Here is a 20,352-nt window from a genome sequence, read left to right on the forward strand (position 1 = left end):
TAAGGAAAAGATAGGGGATGGCAAATATGTTATAATAGACGATGTGTGAAAATGATGAATGTGTTTAAAACTGTGACAATATGAGGTAAATCAATCAACACAAGGTTGGAATATTTTACGCCTCTGTGAAAACAGAGTTTATAGTTTCGCTGTCGTTGCGTGCCTTAGTCCTTCGAAGTCAGCCCTTCGTCTTTTCCTCCCTCTTATTTGTGTCATGGTTTCTAAGGTCCCCGATTGGTGTCATGGTCGCTAAGATCTCTAATATATTCCATGCTATCAGGTTGTTATCTTTCCGTCCATCACCCGATACGCGGAGTACACCCGCGCAAGCCCCGCACTACAGCAAAATATGTCCTACTATCACGGACTTGTTCCGGACTATAGAAACTGGACCGGACACAAAGAGATCGGTTGCCAAGTGTTGGCCGGTTTCTATGGCGACCTTTACCAGAAAGGGCAGGGTGAGTAGCGACGTTGTCGTACAAGCCATAAAAAACATGTCACAGCGTGACAGCCCAGTTTCATTGCATTAGATACGTCACGCAGCTGTCACACAACAGTATCATACTAAGAACATGTCTCCATTTTCTCTCGGCATTTAAGCAAAAACTCGTCACGACATGTCAAGCACAATTTTGACGTAATAATGTAACGGTGTCACGCCATTCACACTTACCCTGACGTTCGATGTTCATTACGTTTCAGCATGCGAGTGTAACGCAACAGGTGCCGTCACGCCATCTGTGTGTGACCAGTGTGGAGGGCAGTGTAGCTGCAGGCCTCATGTGATTGGTCGGAAATGTGACGAGTGCAGACCTGATTACTATGACTTCACTTCCGGTCTTGGGTGCAAAGGTGCGTAAGGCTTTTCCTTGTTTTAATTATTTATTTTTTGCGCATATTTACGCAATAGTCGAAAAAAATTCTCCTTCACCTTTGGTTGAAGACTTTAGGCTGATAATTTTTTTTTTCGCTATATGTTCTTTAAATTTGCACACAATTTTTTTATGGTTCAATGTTAGAAATGTATTATCATTGTTAGATAATTATGTTCATAGATGAAGATGAATGTACATATACCATACGGCCCTATTGGGCTAATCTGTACTGTAATAGTGACGGCAACATTTACTGGGTGACAAAAGTGTCCTGACAGCGAGATGGTTTCAAGTAGATGACATCTCAGTCGATGTTAAAACCATAGCCTGGATAACTATTACATCTTGTTGCTTTTTCACACGGAACCACTGAAGGGTTATTCATTCAGTAGGGTTCCAGTGAATGGTTTGACATTTTGACATAAGCCAGACATGACGACATGGACATAACGACAAAAGAGAAAAAAACATGTTTTTTATGTCATTATGTCCATGTCATTATGTTGGGCTAAACAGTGTGTGCGCGCCTATGTCGTTATGTCCTAGCGTGCACCAGGCTTAAGCGAATCCTCGCGTTGTCACTTTTCATCCAAAATTTGTGTCAGGAAGCGACGACCACCCACAAGCACAGAAAGTTAGTCGCTCACGCAGAAGTGGTTCTGTGTGATTTCTGTCCTTACTATATGGTATACACAAGCTAAAAAATCATTTTCTGCTATATCTTTTTTTAAATCATTTTCTGCTATATCTTTTTTTTAATCATTTTCTGCTATATCTTTTTTTTTTAATCATTTTCTGCTATATCTTTTTTTTAATCATTTTCTGCTATATCTTTTTTTTCCAGCGTGCGCATGTAACATGACCGGATCCAAGCGCAGCTCCTGTCATCCGGACACCGGAAAGTGCGAGTGTCACCCGTCAATCACCGAACGCCAGTGCTCGCGCTGCCTTGACCATTACTTCAACTTCACAAGTGGTGTTGGTTGTCAGCCGTGCGGGTGTAACGAGTTGTACTCGCGTGACCTTCAGTGTGATAATGACACCGGGGTGTGCTCGTGCAAGGATGGTGTGGGCGGAGCCAAGTGTACGGAGTGTAGTGACGCCTTTTATAATCTCACCACTGAAGGTAGGTGTGGGGTGAAAATTATTCAGGATAAAACTTATTTTGACAAGCCACGTAAGGAGAGACGGATAAGGAAACTGCCTCATAAAATGCTCACTTATTGTGTGGAAATAAGCGCGGAGATGCAAGCGCAGAAGGGTGCTATGTTGGTATTTCGGTATTTCGATTGTCACCAGTTTACTTCCGGTCGATTACGTGACAATCGCCGATGTTTTTTAACGGAAAACGCTAAAAGCATTTCAAAATTGTTAAAGCAGTGGAACTATTGGAAGTTTCTTTAGAGGATGTGATTGATAATTGAGAGCGGATGAGAGCGGAATAGCGCGGACTCTTGATTCTTTAGTCTCGTAACGGTTAAGGTTCCCATCTGCCCGTCGGACAATGCGGCTTTAATATTGTTGTTGACGACGGGGATGATGATGACAATTGTTATTGTGCTGGTGGAAGTGTTTACGATGGTGATGTATTTAATATAAGAAGTACACGGAAGACAGTGACCACCATACTCTTATCCCCAGGCTGTACCGGCTGCCAGTGTGACTTAAACGGTAGCCTCAATCCAGTCTGCAACAAGCTGAACGGTAACTGCACGTGTCGCTCTAATGCCATTGGCCGGTTATGTGATAGTTGTCCGGATGGATCGTATGGACTTAGGGCCGGACATCCGGACGGTTGCTTGCGTTGCCATTGTTCCGGATTCTCCACTAATTGTTCTATGGCTAGCGGTTACACACGTGGGCAATTGATCTCCGATTTTCTTCTGACTGCTGACCCGACCGATTTGGACGGATGGACCGGACGCTATCCGAATGGACAGTTGGCCAGTAATCTTCGATCTTCGATCTCAAATCTCCCAGGAGGCTTAAGGTATGTATATCAAATAATATCACACTGCTTTGAAGCAAATGGCTTTTTGGCTGAAATTTCATTTGAATTTTATTTTTTTTAGCGAAAGGTGTATTATTACTTAGAAAAGTCGACCTTCTTGATAAATACTGTAAATAGATCTATATAGATACGCCTTTTGCTAGCAAAAATGTTGTCATATGGTTTCAATACTTAGGGATGTCACACTACATTTTATTTGAAATTGCTCTATCAATACGATATTGATTTCACATGAAGCTCGCTTTTCTTGAATTGCTTTTAGTTCTTTACCATCAGAATATGGGAAAAATATTTCCATGGGGGAACGGGAATGATTTCTCTCTGGAATCTCAAAATTTATTACTTCAAAAGTATTAACACTTTTTTCTCAAGGTTTCACATTGAAGCAAGTTCGGCTCGCGACTTCTACTTTTCTGCGCCCACAAAATACCTGACCCGCGGTCGATATGCTTACACGCATGCCATGACCTTCTCACTGCAACAAGACAACACTACGATCCCGTCATCCTCCACGAGAGGTGACGTCATCATCAAGGGGCGGTACTTCAACAGCGAGCTGGTGACTTCCCTTCCCACCCCCCCTGGGTTAACGTTTACCACTTATAAGGTAAGTTTATTATGGTGATATTAACCAGTACTCGGGTAGCAATATAAAGCCTTGATCACGAAAATAAACGTCGTTTTCACGTATTCTTTGCTTCTATCATTAACTAACTTTTTATAGTTTTTACCAAAAGTAACGTTTCACGTGTAATTTCCCATTTGGTGATAAATCCTCTAGTTAAATATAGTTATAGCCTACAAGTAGGCGTTTGTTGGTGTTTCCGCGACGAAAACCCTGCTTTCCCGTGTTTTGGGCGCCATCTTGGATTTATGGCCGCGCGCGAGCTGGAGCTTTTGCCTTTTGCTCTCGCATCCAGCTCGCGCGCGGCCATAAATCCAAGATGGTGAGAAGAGGGTGAGAAAGTCGCAAATATAAACTTTTTTTCACAGGTTGTGTTCCTGGAGTCTAACTGGAGAATTGGCAACACCTCTGGCCGAGTCGCGACTGACAAAGAGCTCGTTCGCGTCCTCAGCAGCTTGGAATACCTGTGGATCAGAGGAAGATGGACCAACCTTACTGACCCCTCCCTTAAAACTCGCCTGATGGACATCACCATGACTATAGCCAATAAGAGCTCGATAGGAGACACCGTGTTTAACGTGGAGACTTGCCAGTGTCCCATACAGTACGTGGGGCAGTTCTGCGAGAGGTGTGCCCCCGGGTACACCCGTGCCACGCCCAATGGGGGCGCATACACCCCTTGCGTCCCGTGCAGCTGTAATAACCACACAGACACATGTGACCCCGAGTCTGGTGTGTGCATCGACTGTCAGCACAACACCACAGGTTGGTAGGCCACGGTCTTATTAGTTTACCACAGGTTGGTAGGCCACGGTCTTATTAGTTTACCACAGGTTGGTAGGCCACAGTCTTATTAGTTTACCACAGGTTGGTAGGCCACGGTCTTATTAGTTTACCACAGGTTGGTAGGACACGGTCTTATTAGTTTACCACAGGTTGGTAGGACACAGTCTTATTAGTTTACCACACGTTGGTAGGCCAAAGTCTTATTAGTTTACCACAGGTTGGTAGGCCACTGTCTTATTAGTTTACCACAGGTTGGTAGGCCACGGTCTTATTAGTTTACCACAGGTTGGTAGGCCACAGTCTTATTAGTTTACCATAGGTTGGTAGGCCACAGTCTTATTAGTTTACCATAGGTTGGTAGGCCACGGTCTTATTAGTTTACCACAGGTTGGTAGGCCACGGTCTTATTAGTTTACCACAGGTTGGTAGGCCACGGTCTTATTAGTTTACCACAGGTTGGTAGGCCACATTCTTATTAGTTTACCACAGGTTGGTAGGCCACTGTCTTTATTACTTTACCGCACTTTGGTAGGTTACAGTCTTATTAGTTGGTTGGTAGGCCACTGTCTTATTAGTTTACCACAGGTTGGTAGGACACGGTCTTATTAGTTTACCACAGGTTGGTAGGCCACGGTCTTATTAGTTTACCACAGGTTGGTAGGCCACGGTCTTATTAGTTTACCACAGGTTGGTAGGCCACGGTCTTATTAGTTTACCACAGGTTGGTAGGCCACTTTCTCAATAGTTTACCACAGGTTGGTAGGCCACAGTCTTATTAGTTTACCACAGGTTGGTAGGCCACAGTCTTCATTACTTTACCGCACTTTGGTAGGTTACAGTCTTATTAGTTGGTTAGTAGGCCACAATCTTATTAGTTTACCACAGGTTGGTAGGACACAGTCTTATTAGTTTACCACAGGTTGGTAGGCCACTGTCTTAATTACTTTACCGCACTTTGGTAGGTTACAGTCTTATTAGTTTACCACAGGTTGGTAGGCCACAGTCTTATTAGTTTACCACAGGTTGGAAGGTCAAAGTCTTATTAGTTTACCATAGGTTAGTAGGCCACACTCTTATTAGTTTACCACAGGTTGGTAGGCCACTGTCTTATTAGTTTACCACAGGTTGGTAGGCCACAGTCTTATTAGTTTACCACAGGTTGGTAGGCCACAGTCTTATTAGTTTACCACAGGTTGGAAGGCCACTTTCTTATTAGTTTACCATAGGTTGGTAGGCCACGGTCTTATTAGTTAATCACAGGTTGGTAGGCCACAGTCTTATTAGTTTACCACAGGTTGGTAGGCCACAGTCTTATTAGTTTACCACAGGTTGGTAGGCCACAGTCTTATTAGTTTACCACAGGTTGGTAGGCCACGGTCTTATTAGTTTACCACAGGTTGGTAGGACACTGTCTTAATTACTTTACCGCACTTTGGTAGGTTACAGTCTTATTAGTTGGTTGGTAGTACACGGTCTTATTAGTTAACCACAGGTTGGTAGGACACAGTCTTATTAGTTTACCACAGGTTGGTAGGCCACTTTCTTATTAGTTTACCACAGGTTGGTAGGCCACTTTCTTATTAGTTTACCACAGGTTGGTAGGTTACAGTCTTATTAGTTTACCACAGGTTGGTAGGCCACTTTCTTATTAGTTTACCACAAGTTGGTAGGCCACTTTCTTATTAGTTTACCACAGGTTGGTAGGCCACTTTCTTATTAGTTTACCACAGGTTGGTAGGCCACTGTCTTAATTACTTTACCGCACTTTGGTAGGTTACAGTCTTATTAGTTGGTTGGTAGTACACGGTCTTATTAGTTAATCACAGGTTGGTAGGCCACTGTCTTAATTACTTTACCGCACTTTGGTAGGTTACAGTCTTATTAGTTGGTTGGTAGTACACAGTCTTATTAGTTAATCACAGGTTGGTAGGCCACGGTCTTATTAGTTTACCACAGGTTGGTAGGACACAGTCTTATTAGTTTACCACAGGTTGGTAGGACACAATCTTATTAGTTTACCACATGTTGTTTGGACACAATCTTATTAGTTTACCACAGGTCGGTAGGCCACGGTCTTATTAGTTTACCACAGGTTGGTAGGCCACGGTCTTATTAGTTTACCACAGGTTGGTAGGCCCCAGTCTTATTAGTTAACCACAAGTTGGTAAGCCACGGTCTTATTAGTTAACCACAGGTTGGTAGGACACTGTCTTAATTACTTTACCGCACTTTGGTAGGTTACAGTCTTATTAGTTGGTTGGTAGTACACAGTCTTATTAGTTTACCACAGGTTGGTAGGTTACAGTCTTATTAGTTTTCCACAGGTTGGTAGGCCACGGTCTTATTAGTTTACCACAGGTTGGTAGGCCACTGTCTTAATTACTTTACCGCACTTTGGTAGGTTACAGTCTTATTAGTTGGTTGGTAGGACACGGTCTTATTAGTTAACCACAAGTTGGTAGGCCACGGTCTTATTAGTTTACCACAGGTTGGTAGCACACAATCTTATTAGTTTACCACAGGTTGGTAGGTCAAAGTCTTATTAGTTTACCACAGGTTGGTAGGCCAAAGTCTTATTAGTTTACCACAGGTTGGTAGGACACAATCTTATTAGTTTACCACACGTTGGTAGGACACGGTCTTATTAGTTTACCACAGGTTGGTAGGACACAGTCTTATTAGTTTACCACAGGTTGGTAGGCCACGGTCTTATTAGTTTACCACAGGTTGGAAGGTCAAAGTCTTATTAGTTTACCACAGGTTGGTAGGACACAATCTTATTAGTTTACCACAGGTTGGTAGGACACAGTCTTATTAGTTTACCACGGGTTGGTAGGCCAAAGTCTTATTAGTTTACCATAGGTTTGTAGGCCACAGTATTATTAGTTTACCACAGGTTGGAAGGTCAAAGTCGTATTAGTTTACCACAGGTTGGTAGGTCAAAGTCTTATTAGTTTACCACAGGTTGGTAGGTCAAAGTCTTATTAGTTTACCACAGGTTGGTAGGACACAGTCTTATTAGTTTACCATAGATTGGTAGGACACAATCTTATTAGTTTACCACAGGTTGATAGGCCACAGTCTTATTAGTTTACCACAGGTTGGTAGGACACAGTCTTATTAGTTTACCATAGATTGGTAGGACACAATCTTATTAGTTTACCACAGGTTGGTAGGCCACAGTCTTATTAGTTTACCACAGGTTGGTAGGACACAATCTTATTAGTTTACCACAGGTTGGTAGGTCACGGTCTTATTAGTTTACCACAGGTTGGTAGGCCACAGTCTTATTAGTTAACCATAGGTTTGTAGGCCACAGTATTATTAGTTTAGCACAGGTTGGAAGGTCAAAGTCTTATTAGTTTACCACAGGTTGGTAGGTCAAAGTCTTATTAGTTTACCACAGGTTGGTAGGACACAATCTTATTAGTTTACCACAGGTTGGTAGGTCAAAGTCTTATTAGTTTACCACAGGTTGGTAGGACACAATCTTATTAGTTTACCACAGGTTGGTAGGACACAGTCTTATTAGTTTACCACAGGTTGGTAGGTCAAAGTCTTATTAGTTTACCACAGGTTGGTAGGCCACAGTCTTATTAGTTTACCACAGGTTGGTAGGACACAATCTTATTAGTTTACCACAGGTTGGTAGGCCAAAGTCTTATTAGTTTACCACAGGTTGGTAGGTCAAAGTCTTATTAGTTTACCACAGGTTGGTAGGACACAATCTTATTAGTTTACCACAGGTTGGTAGGACACAATCTTATTAGTTTACCACAGGTTGGTAGGTCAAAGTCTTATTAGTTGGTTGGTAGGCCACGGTCTTATTAGTTTACCACAGGTTGGTAGGTCAAAGTCTTATTAGTTTACCACAGGTTGGTAGGACACAATCTTATTAGTTTACCACAGGTTGGTAGGCCAAAGTCTTATTAGTTTACCACAGGTTGGAAGGTCAAAGTATTATTAGTTTACCACAGGTTGGAAGGCCACAGTCTTATTAGTTTACCACACGTTGGTAGGCCAAAGTCTTATTAGTTTACCACAGGTTGGAAGGTCAAAGTCTTATTAGTTTACCACAGGTTGGTAGGACACAGTCTTATTAGTTTACCACACGTTGGTAGGCCAAAGTCTTATTAGTTTACCACAGGTTGGTAGGCCACTGTCTTATTAGTTTACCACAGGTTGGTAGGCCACGGTCTTATTAGTTTACCACAGGTTGGTAGGACACGGTCTTATTAGTTTACCACAGGTTGGTAGGCCACGGTCTTATTAGTTTACCACAGGTTGGTAGGCCACAGTCTTATTAGTTTACTATAGGTTTGTAGGCCACAGTATTATTAGTTTACCACAGGTTGGTAGGCCACAGTCTTATTAGTTTACAACAGGCCACAGTCTTATAACTTTCAATTTTCGCTAGCCATTTTTGTCATATTTGATAAATATATTTGTGACATATTACGAAATTAAGGCCTGGCCCTAAAACGTTTGCGATTTTTAATATCGCAAAATTGAATATGCTTATTTATTTGTATGTTTTTTGGATAAGCATTTCTGAAGATGCTTCCATTATTTTTTCAACGATTATAAGCGTAGAATTGCAATAAGAGAATGGCTCTTTTGCCAAGAGTCTATTCAGTAGAATATTATGTTTGTATATTTTGTTGTATATATATTTTGTTTGTGTAAAGATAAAAGTGTAATATTTTTTATTATATAACCAGTGTTTAACCTGTGATTTAATTGTCAGGTGACCATTGTGAGAAGTGCGCAGTCGGTCTCTATGGCGACGCCACCAATGGAACATCCACCGACTGCCGAGAGTGCCCCTGCCAGGGTGGTCCCTTCTCCGCCAACTCGTTCGCTCGCTCGTGCGTGCTGGGGTCCGATGGGCTACCGACCTGTACCAACTGCAGCGAGAGCCACGCGGGGCGGCAGTGCGAGAGATGCCAGGATGGTTACTATGGTACCCCTACGGTAAGCAGTCTAACCACATCACCACACCATGATCACCTGGGTGGTTAAGTGCCTGCCAGGACGGGTACTATGGTACCCCTACGGTAAACAGTCTAACCACATCACCACACCATGATCACCTGGGTGGTTAAGTGCCTGCCAGGACGGGTACTATGGTACCCCTACTGTAAACAGTCTAACCACATCACCACACCATGATCACCTGGGTGGTTAAGTGCCTGCCAGGACGGGTACTATGGTACCCCTACGGTAAACAGTCTAACAACATCACCACACCATGATCACCTGGGTGGTGAAGTGCCTGCCAGGACGGGTACTATGGTACCCCTACGGTAAGCAGTCTAACAACATCACCACACCATGACCACCTGGGTGGTGAAGTGCCTGTTCCCCTTACTACTGTGTTAGTTATTCGATTCCCGAAGAGAGTTCAAGCGCGGGCCCAGAATCCAGGCAACCTGTGAGCGACCTGCCTAAAAACGCCTGCGAGGAAGGCTAGGATCCAGCATTCTGACCTATTAACGAAAAAACGCTAAACGCTGACGCCTGCATATACATATATGGTCTTCAGCATATCTTTGTGGTATCTGTTGCGTTTAAATAACTTGTCTCTGTTCATCTTTGTGGTATCTGTTGCGTTTAAATAACTTGTCTCTGTTCATCTTTGTGGTATCTGTTGCGTTTAAATAACTTGTCTCTGTTCATCTTTGTGGTATCTGTTGCGTTTAAATAACTTGTCTCTGTTCATCTTTGTGGTATCTGTTGCGTTTAAATAACTTGTCTCTGTTCATCTTTGTGGTATCTGTTGCGTTTAAATAACTTGTCTCTGTTCATCTTTGTGGTATCTGTTGCGTTTAAATAACTTGTCTCTGTTCATCTTTGTGGTATCTGTTGCGTTTAAATAACTTGTCTCTGTTTATCTTTGTGGTATCTGTTGCGTTTAAATAACTTGTCTCTGTTCATCTTTGTGGTATCTGTTGCGTTTAAATAACTTGTCTCTGTTCATCTTTGTGGTATCTGTTGCGTTTAAATAACTTGTCTCTGTTCATCTTTGTGGTATCTGTTGCGTTTAAATAACTTGTCTCTGTTCATCTTTGTGGTATCTGTTGCGTTTAAATAACTTGTCTCTGTTCATCTTTGTGGTATCTGTTGCGTTTAAATAACTTGTCTCTGTTCATCTTTGTGGTATCTGTTGCGTTTAAATAACGTCTCTGTTCATCTTTGTGGTATCTGTTGCGTTTAAATAACTTGTCTCTGTTCATCTTTGTGGTATCTGTTGCGTTTAAATAACTTGTCTCTGTTCATCTTTGTGGTATCTGTTGCATTTAAATAACTTGTCTCTGTTCATCTTTGTGGTATCTGTTTAAATAACGTCGTTTAAATAACTTGTCTCTGTTTATCTTTGTGGTATCTGTTGCGTTTAAATAACTTGTCTCTGTTCATCTTCCATAGGACCCTGTCAACGGCCAATGCCGGAAGTGCAACTGTAACGGTAACGTGGACCCTGGCGTGACAGGCAACTGTAACACAACGACTGGCGAGTGCCTTAAGTGCCTATACAACACTTCCGGGTTCAACTGCCAGTGGTGCGTCTCGGGTTTCCATGGCAACGCTACAGCGAAGACGTGCCAAGGTAAAGACGGTTATGTTTTGTCTGCCTAGTCTATGGCATTATATTTGGGTACCCTGTGGCTTTGGGTTCCCTGTGGTGAACGATGCGATATCATTCTAGACACTTTGTCTCAGTGTAGCCTTTCACGACCACCAACCACAGGAAACCCAGATTGAAACCTCTAGAAATGCGCTGTGAATGTGTTACCGCTGGGATTTATCAATATTCGCATTACTTTTGGACGCATATATTTTTGACTAGTATAAAAACATTGCGTGTTTACAGCGGTTATCCTCTGACGCATGCGTCGTTCCATTCCAGCTTGTAACTGTACCGATCTGGGCTCTAAACATGGCGTGTGTAATAATGTGACGGGACAGTGTGACTGCCATCCGCTCGTCACGGGCCTGTCGTGTGAACGGTGCGTGAAAGACGCGTTTAACTACACAAGCGGGAAAGGGTGTACGGCGTGCGGCTGCCATCCACAGGGATCCAACGATACGCAGTGCGACGCCGTGAGTATTCATCAATAGCATTATAATATAAATTGTAAATCTACAATGAGGTATGGGGGGTTGGAAGGAGTACTGCTGGCAATGCAAGTTTTATTTCGCCACACTGTATTATACATAATTTTATAAAATAACATAAAATAATACTCTGTGTTGAACGAACATAAAAGGCTGATACGAGATGGCTAGCCCCGTGTGCTCTCTTATCATGTAAAATAACTTGATATTTGTAAAAGTTCATGGCTTCTACTTAACAGTGAAATATGTTATTATATAAATAATAGCAAACACAGCTAGGGGTACAAATATAATAGGAAAAACGCGAAGAAAAAATAAATAATAATTAAAATAATGTTTTCCATAGGTTTTTGGCAACTGCACGTGCAACACTAACGTGAAAGGTGACAAGTGCGACCAGTGCATGCCTAACTTCTACGACGTGGGCAAAAGCTGTATAGGTAAGTCACGCAATGCAATATCCGTCACGCTATTATGGATGTGTCACGCAATCTTGCATAATTTATACACGCGTCAGCGTGTCACGCCTATCACATGATCAAAGTTGTTGTCACGCTGTGCATCACGGATTTTATTTTATTATTCTATTTGATAGGTATTTTCAAGGATTGTGTCACGCAACATTCGCTGGCATACCGACGCCATTGGTCGAAAAACACCACTAAATGCACTACAAGCAAAGCTGGCTTACTAGCATTCAATGAATATGCTAATATTTAACTACATAACTACTATATGTACTGATTATCCATTAATGATTTTCGTTTCATTGCAGCATGCAACTGCTCCGAGAACTACACTCAGCCGAACACCACGTGCGATGTCGTGACCGGACAGTGCAAGTGCAACATCAGCTCCGGTGGGGGGTACTATGGGGGCAGGACGTGCGACTCGTGCGCCTGGCAAGCTGTCGGTGAGTCCTTGAGGACGTGATGATGGTGATAGAGTTGTTGGTGATGATGATGATGATGATGATGATGAAGGTTGTGATGATGATGATGATGATTATGATGATGATGATGATGATGATGATGATGATGATGATGATGATGATAAAGGTTGTGATGATGATGATGATGAAGGTTGTGATGATGATGATGATTATGATGATGATGATTATGATGATGGTGATGATGGTAATGGTGATGGTGATGTGCGTCTGTTAGCTTACATCTATATTTAAGCCTCACCCAAAAGCTCACCCGCTCACCCCTACATCTGTTCCCTTCCTCTCCCAGCTGACCCCACGGACCCCAAGGTCTGCTACCCTTGCACCGAGGACTGCTACCGGAACTGGTATGGGCACATCCAGGTGGAGAAAGTGCGCGTGGTAGCCCTTGACAGGAACGTGTCCTTCATGCTGGACTCGTTCGGCGGCCTGTCGGTGGAGAAGATCAACAGTACGCTACAGGAACTGAACAAAGACCTGGAGGAGGCCGAAGTGGTGTTTAAAGGGGCTCAGTATAACACAAAGCAGTACGAGGACCTTATAGACGGCGTAAGTGTTACGGATAGCCACTGTTTCACGGTGTGGACTCTATATTTTGTGACTCGAACGTCAACAGCTTTACGATCTTTCTGAACGAAGACGTTGGAAAGTTTACTTAACGTAGTTACATTCGGATATGAAGATTTTACATTAGTAAATTAGACTTTTTGAATTAAATGGAAAAAAAACGATTGAGAAATATTGCCCTCGCCGTTCCATTTGTGTGAGGTCCCTGTCAGATTCAATCTGCTGTACTTGTTCAAAGATTAACGTCAATTGAAGTCCTGTATTGTGTAGCATAAAACGACAAACAGAACGCAGACGACTTTGTTGAAAAACCCCCTTAAGTTACCTGATAGTACTACTCTGTATGTGCGAGCGCCTCTTGTCTCGTGATATACTTGATAGACTTATTATTAGATTGTGATCGTACGTCCCTTTTTTAACGTCGCTTTTTATCGCTTAGATTCGCTCCACCATCACAGACCTACAGACACGACTCAACAACAGCCGACGCGCACTCGCCGAAACCGCGCAGTACCTGGACACAAGTGTCTACGCCTTCAACGGCTCAGTCAATGTCACGCTACAGGTCTTTGCTGATTGGATATCGCTGAATGCCATGGCGACAAAGCTCAAGACCCAGGCCCTAGCACACAATTCGTCTGGGCATGCCTCGTATGCAAGCATCCTCAATAGCTACAACACGGTAAGGTAGCACGTGATCGCCATGTGACAGGCACTTGAGAGCCATGCCATAAGCACGTGATCCACAAGCTTACATGCCCGTGATTTTTATACATAGATGATCGTGTGGTCGATGTGATAAGCACTTCACGTGTCAAGATATATGTTTTCCTCAAAAACTTGCTTGGCCGTTTGTATCCGGGCTTTTCGATGCTTTTTCAACAACCTATTATGATGAAAAAATCAAGCAACCATTTATCAGTAACACTTAGTAACAGCATTTAAAACAACTCATCGACGCACCTGCATATTTAAAATATTAGCAGCTCGGCAGGGATTGGTTTTATTTACGATGATAATCATCGTATCCTATCAGATCCAACTTGCCAACGCCACTGCAGCAACCGCTGCACAGCAAATCGCAGACGCCATGACAAGACTGGACGAGGTTGCCAGGCAACGTGGTGAAGTGGAGTCGCGGCTAGGGTCCGAATTCCAGGCCAGGTTACACCAAAACCGCGAGCTTCTGTCGCAGATCCAACAACTTAGCAATGAGATTGTAGCACTCGCCGCGGCCGCAAAGGCTGCTGGGGACAATGCGAGTACCACAGTGACGTCAGCTGAAATCACCGTGCGTCTTGCCAATCAGACCGCTTACCAGAAGCGAACGCAGGCTCAGCAAGCGCTTCAAAATGCCGAGACTGCGCGTACCGAGGCCACTGAGGCTAAGACGGCCGCTGAGCATGCGCAGAGGGCTGCGGGAGAATTCAATGTGAGTATTGTCCGCTCTGATCGTCAAAAATGGATTATTATTGTTGTTGTTGTTGCTGTTGTTGTCGTTGTTGTTGTTGTTGTTGTTATTTTTAATTTTTTTTTATTGCATTATAATTATCAATTTATTCGTCTGATGGAGCAAAGGCCATCTATCACAAGTTTACAACTTATGCGATTATGGGCAACTTTTGCTGTTCTTCCCAGCTTTGACCTGCTTTTTTCATCCCCTCATCTATACCCTGCCTCTATGTGTTCTTTGGTCCGCCTAGCCGGCGCTTCCATATCTATTGACATTTTAAAAATTTATTTTTAAGACCAATGCTACCGCAGTTCTAAGCGAGGCCACGACAGCCTTACACAATGTCACGCAAGGTATAAAGACCATCGAGAGCGTGACAAACATGACACGTGACTCAGAGACACTGGCCCAGTCTACCCGTGAGAAGCAGATGCCCGTAACCTTGGAGACCATACAGAATCTAGCCAATCAGATAAAGAATACGCCTGTCAATAACACGCTGATTAACCAGACATACGAGAGCGCCGCGGAGGGACTAAAGACAGCGCGTGAAATCGAGGCTGTGTCCCAAGAAGCCATGTGAGTGCGCAACACCAATTCAGCGCATGCGCACATGTTTTTTTTTTCTGCCCGCCAGAATTTTAGTGCACCACCATTCTCTCAAAAGTTATCCTTCAGGAGAGGGTAATTGAAAAACACACCATTCTCTCGTTTTCACAAATTCAAAGCGTTCAAAGTTGAATAAGCAGGCTTTTTTCTTAGAAAAACTAGAACTATAACCTTAAATTATTAATTGCATTTAAGTCCAGATGTATATGTCCTTGTTTACGAAATGAGCAATGTTCAATTAGATAATCTTGGGAATGGTGTTAAAGATTGTAACAGTTTTGGGCCACTTGTCATTGCTTTATGTGACGTGGCATAACATAACTCATTACTTGTTTTCCAATATGTAAAATTTCTGAGATGTCACACCCTGTTTTTGTAACCGTCGCATTAATGTTTTAGTAACGCTGCTGAGAAGACTTTGAGCGAAGTTCAAAGCATCGAAAACAACACCAATAGCGCTCGCACAGCTCGTGACCAGACAGAAAACCTGCAGAAAGAAACAGACCAGAAAGTAGCGGAGATTAAGAACATCACGGACTCGGTATGTCCCTCCTGTAGTACCAATACACCAAAAACTGGCATTCGACTCGCCAAATTTTCGAATACCAGTTTTTGATGTTTTATATTTATTCTTCTGGTTTACGATCAAGACTATTTGGGCCTTTTGTATTGATACCTGCAGTCTCGAGATATTTATGACTCTATTCTACCCCTACGACCACCTGATCCAACCCTGTTTTATCCAGATATCCCGGTCGTCACCCTGCTCATAGACACACCTCTCCTGACTCTCTATTCCTAGATGTTCCTCTCCTTACCCTAGTCATAGTTATTGCAAACCCAACCCTTTTTTTCCTAGATGTCCCTCTCCTTACCCTAGTCATAGTTATTGCAAACCCAACCCTTTTATTCCTAGATGTTCCTCTCCTTACCCTTGTCATAGTTATTGCAAACCAACCCTTTTTTCCTAGATGTTCCTCTCCTTACCCTAGTCATAGTTATTGCAAACCAACCCTTTTCTCCTAGATGTTCCTCTTCTTACCCTGGTCATAAGCATTGACCCACCCCTCCTTCACTTGGGCTCCACTGTACCAGACTTATCCTAGACATTGTAAACCCAACCATCTTGGCCCCATACAGGGTAGAACTCTTAAGAAGCGGAAGAGTTTAGAGCAAGAAAGCTTCACTGCTTTGCTAAAGCCAGAAAGATCACTTAGTCTTCCTACTAGACCAAACTTGGCCTCTCGTATGCTTTGCTTTTTAACTAGCCTTAGCTAAGCATAAACGTGAATCATGATAGCTTTAATTTTTTCTTAAGCCCTCCTTGAATAATACTTGTGTAGCGAATGTCTCGAAAGTCATTCCTCTGATCAGGTCCAAGCCAAGTTCTCGTCAGCGCTGACGATGGGCGAAGAGACACTGAATCTCATCAACAACACCATCGCGACTGTTGACCAGAGCCTGCAGTGTTACAACGAGTCCAAGTCCCGCGCACTCACAGCGGCAAAAACTGCGGAGCATGCGTACAACATTTCACTTGAGGCAAAGAGGGTATGTATAAACAATAAAGCTAAAAGACAAATAGACCAAATTACAATTGTTTGTTTTCACGATAGCTTCAATTTTTTATATATATGTTTTTTTCCAAAATTTTATGCTTATAATGTTTTAATAGGAATTTAGTCTCGACAGTTACCTTGAAAGAGCAGTTGGTTCTATTTTTATTTTCCACTAAAAGGCGTGGATAATGTTGCTTTATTTAAGAGGCTCTGGACAAGTTTTTTTTTTTTTATCGGAGCTGTTTATCAATCCTCCATTACACTGAAGTCAGCCTTGAAGATTCTCAAATAAATGATCTCACCATGGTCATTTGCTTCATAAGTTAAAAACTTCAAAGAATTTTGACTCTAAGCATGGCCCGCGGGTAACAAAATTCAATTCTCAAGCGAAATGAGCAATCTATGTTGTTGGTAGCTTTTTTACAAGCTATTTTTTCTGTTCACAGGTGAACGAATCTATCGCCCGTGACCTCCCCACCGCGGCTGCTAAGATCGATACCTTATATGCTACTGCGCATGCGAACTACACCGCGATCACCAGCGCCCACAATGACTCTGTACAGCTGCTGAAGGACGTGCGTGAGGCTGAAGGTAAGGATTGGACACTAGGGCTATCGGTTTTTACCCTCTATAGCTAGTCACCGCTTTTATTAGCTACGTTATGGCCAGAGAGGTGTGGTATTACCTTATGGCCAGAGAGGTGTGGTATAACCTTATGGCCAGAGGGGAGTGACATAACCTTACGGCCAGAGGGGCGTGGTATAACCTTATGGCCAGAGGGGAGTGGTATAACCTTATGGCCAGAGAGGAGTGGTATAACCTTATGGCCAGAGGGGTGTGGTATTACCTTACGGCCAGAGGGGAGTGGTATAACCTTATGGCCAGAGGGGAGTGGTATTACCTTATGGCCAGAGGGGAGTGGTATTACCTTATGGCCAGAGGGGTGTGGTATAACCTTATGGCCAGAGGGGAGTGGTATTACCTTACGGCCAGAGGGGAGTGGTATTACCTTATGGCCAGAGGGGAGTGGTATTACCTTACGGCCAGAGGGGTGTGGTATAACCTTATTACCAGAGGGGATTGGTATTACCTTATTACCAGAGGGGTGTGGTATTACCTTATTACCAGACGGGAGTGGTATTACCTTATTACCAGAGGGGTGTGGTATTACCTTACGGCCAGAGGGGTGTGGTATTACCTTACGGCCAGAGGGGAGTGGTATAACCTTATGGCCAGAGGGGAGTGGTATTACCTTATGGCCAGAGGGGAGTGGTATTACCTTATGGCCAGAGGGGAGTGGTATTACCTTATTACCAGAGGGGTGTGGTATTACCTTATTACCAGACGGGAGTGGTATTACCTTATTACCAGAGGGGTGTGGTATTACCTTACGGCCAGAGGGGTGTGGTATTACCTTACGGCCAGAGGGGAGTGGTATAACCTTATGGCCAGAGGGGAGTGGTATAACCTTATGGCCAGAGGGGAGTGGTATTACCTTATGGCCAGAGAGGTGTGGTATAACCTTATGGCCAGAGGGGAGTGACATAACCTTACGGCCAGAGGGGCGTGGTATAACCTTATGGCCAGAGGGGAGTGGTATAACCTTATGGCCAGAGAGGAGTGGTATAACCTTATGGCCAGAGGGGTGTGGTATTACCTTACGGCCAGAGGGGAGTGGTATAACCTTATGGCCAGAGGGGAGTGGTATTACCTTATGGCCAGAGGGGAGTGGTATTACCTTATGGCCAGAGGGGAGTGGTATTACCTTATTACCAGAGGGGTGTGGTATTACCTTATTACCAGACGGGAGTGGTATTACCTTATTACCAGAGGGGTGTGGTATTACCTTACGGCCAGAGGGGTGTGGTATTACCTTACGGCCAGAGGGGAGTGGTATAACCTTATGGCCAGAGGGGAGTGGTATTACCTTATGGCCAGAGGGGAGTGGTATAACCTTACGGCCAGAGGGGTGTGGTATAACCTTACGGCCAGAGGGGAGTGGTATTACCTTATGGCCAGAGGGGAGTGGTATTACCTTATTACCAGAGGGGTGTGGTATTACCTTATTACCAGACGGGAGTGGTATTACCTTATTACCAGAGGGGTGTGGTATTACCTTACGGCCAGAGGGGTGTGGTATTACCTTATTACCAGACGGGAGTGGTATTACCTTATTACCAGACGGGAGTGGTATTACCTTATTACCAGAGGGGAGTGGTATTACCTTATTACCAGAGGGGAGTGGTATCACCTTATTACCAGACGGGAGTGGTATTACCTTATTACCAGACGGGAGTGGTATTACCTTATTACCAGACGGGAGTGGTATTACCTTATTACCAGACGGGAGTGGTATTACCTTATTACCAGAGGGGAGTGGTATTACCTTATTACCAGAGGGGAGTGGTATTACCTTATGGCCAGAGGGGAGTGGTATTACCTTATTACCAGAGGGGAGTGGTATTACCTTATTACCAGACGGGAGTGGTATTACCTTATTACCAGACGGGAGTGGTATTACCTTATTACCAGACGGGAGTGGTGTTACCTTATTACCAGAGGGGAGTGGTATTACCTTATTACCAGAGGGGAGTGGTGTTACCTTATTACCAGACGGGAGTGGTATTACCTTATTACCAGACGGGAGTGGTATTACCTTATTACCAGACGGGAGTGGTATTACCTTATTACCAGAGGGGAGTGGTATTACCTTATGGCCAGAGGGGAGTGGTATTACCTTATTACCAGACGGGAGTGGTATCACCTTATTACCAGACGGGAGTGGTATTACCTTATTACCAGAGGGGAGTGGTATAACCTTATTACCAGAGGGGAGTGGTATAACCTTATTACCAGACGGGAGTGGTATTACCTTATTACCAAAGAGGAGTGGTATTACCTTATGGCCAGAAGGGAGTGGTATTACCTTATTACCAGACGGGAGTGGTATTACCTTATTACCAGACGGGAGTGGTATTACCTTATTACCAGACGGGAGTGGTATCACCTTATTACCAGACGGGAGTGGTATTACCTTATTACCAGACGGGAGTGGTATTACCTTATTACCAGAGGGGAGTGGTATTACCTTATTACCAGACGGGAGTGGTATCACCTTATTACCAGACGGGAGTGGTATTACCTTATTACCAGAGGGGAGTGGTATAACCTTATTACCAGAGGGGAGTGGTATTACCTTATTACCAGAGGGGAGTGGTATTACCTTATTACCAGAGGGGAGTGGTATAACCTTACGGCCAGACGGGAGTGGTATTACCTTATTACCAAAGGGGAGTGGTATTACCTTATTACCAGACGGGAGTGGTATTACCTTATTACCAGAGGGGAGTGGTATTACCTTATTACCAGACGGGAGTGGTATTACCTTATTACCAGAGGGGAGTGGTATTATCTTATTACCAGACGGGAGTGGTGTTACCATATTACCAGAGGGGAGTGGTATTACCTTATTACCAGAGGGGAGTGGTATTACCTTATTACCAGAGAAGAGTGGTATTACCTTATGGCCAGACGGGAGTGGTATTACCTTATTACCAAAGGGGAGTGGTATTACCTTATGGCCAGACGGGAGTGGTATTACCTTATTACCAGACGGGAGTGGTATCACCTTATTACCAGACGGGAGTGGTATCACCTTATTACCAGACGGGAGTGGTATTACCTTATTACCAGACGGGAGTTGTATTACCTTATTACCAGACGGGAGTGGTATTACCTTATTACCAGATGGGAGTGGTATCACCTTATTACCAGACGGGAGTGGTATTACCTTATTACC

At 43.6% G+C, this 20,352-nt stretch overlaps 1 protein-coding gene across 1 annotated transcript in view; it reads left to right on the forward strand.

The window, feature by feature from the left end:
- The window catches only part of LOC5501970 (laminin-like protein epi-1), a 35,652-nt gene that overhangs the window by 12,902 nt on the left and 2,398 nt on the right, over positions 1-20,352 (forward strand). Inside the window, exons 10-27 of the mRNA XM_048730973.1 lie at positions 281-461; positions 706-855; positions 1,723-2,004; positions 2,520-2,868; positions 3,262-3,496; positions 3,883-4,279; positions 9,048-9,274; positions 10,727-10,907; positions 11,208-11,401; positions 11,763-11,856; positions 12,192-12,329; positions 12,655-12,914; positions 13,372-13,614; positions 13,969-14,364; positions 14,681-14,964; positions 15,394-15,535; positions 16,369-16,545; positions 17,000-17,144. Of these exons, the coding sequence (XP_048586930.1) occupies positions 281-461; positions 706-855; positions 1,723-2,004; positions 2,520-2,868; positions 3,262-3,496; positions 3,883-4,279; positions 9,048-9,274; positions 10,727-10,907; positions 11,208-11,401; positions 11,763-11,856; positions 12,192-12,329; positions 12,655-12,914; positions 13,372-13,614; positions 13,969-14,364; positions 14,681-14,964; positions 15,394-15,535; positions 16,369-16,545; positions 17,000-17,144 (4,075 nt within the window). The remainder of the gene's footprint in view (positions 1-280; positions 462-705; positions 856-1,722; positions 2,005-2,519; positions 2,869-3,261; positions 3,497-3,882; positions 4,280-9,047; positions 9,275-10,726; positions 10,908-11,207; positions 11,402-11,762; positions 11,857-12,191; positions 12,330-12,654; positions 12,915-13,371; positions 13,615-13,968; positions 14,365-14,680; positions 14,965-15,393; positions 15,536-16,368; positions 16,546-16,999; positions 17,145-20,352) is intronic.

This window comes from Nematostella vectensis, chromosome 8 (genome assembly GCF_932526225.1).
Source record: "Nematostella vectensis chromosome 8, jaNemVect1.1, whole genome shotgun sequence".
NCBI classification, from domain to species: domain Eukaryota; kingdom Metazoa; phylum Cnidaria; class Anthozoa; order Actiniaria; family Edwardsiidae; genus Nematostella; species Nematostella vectensis.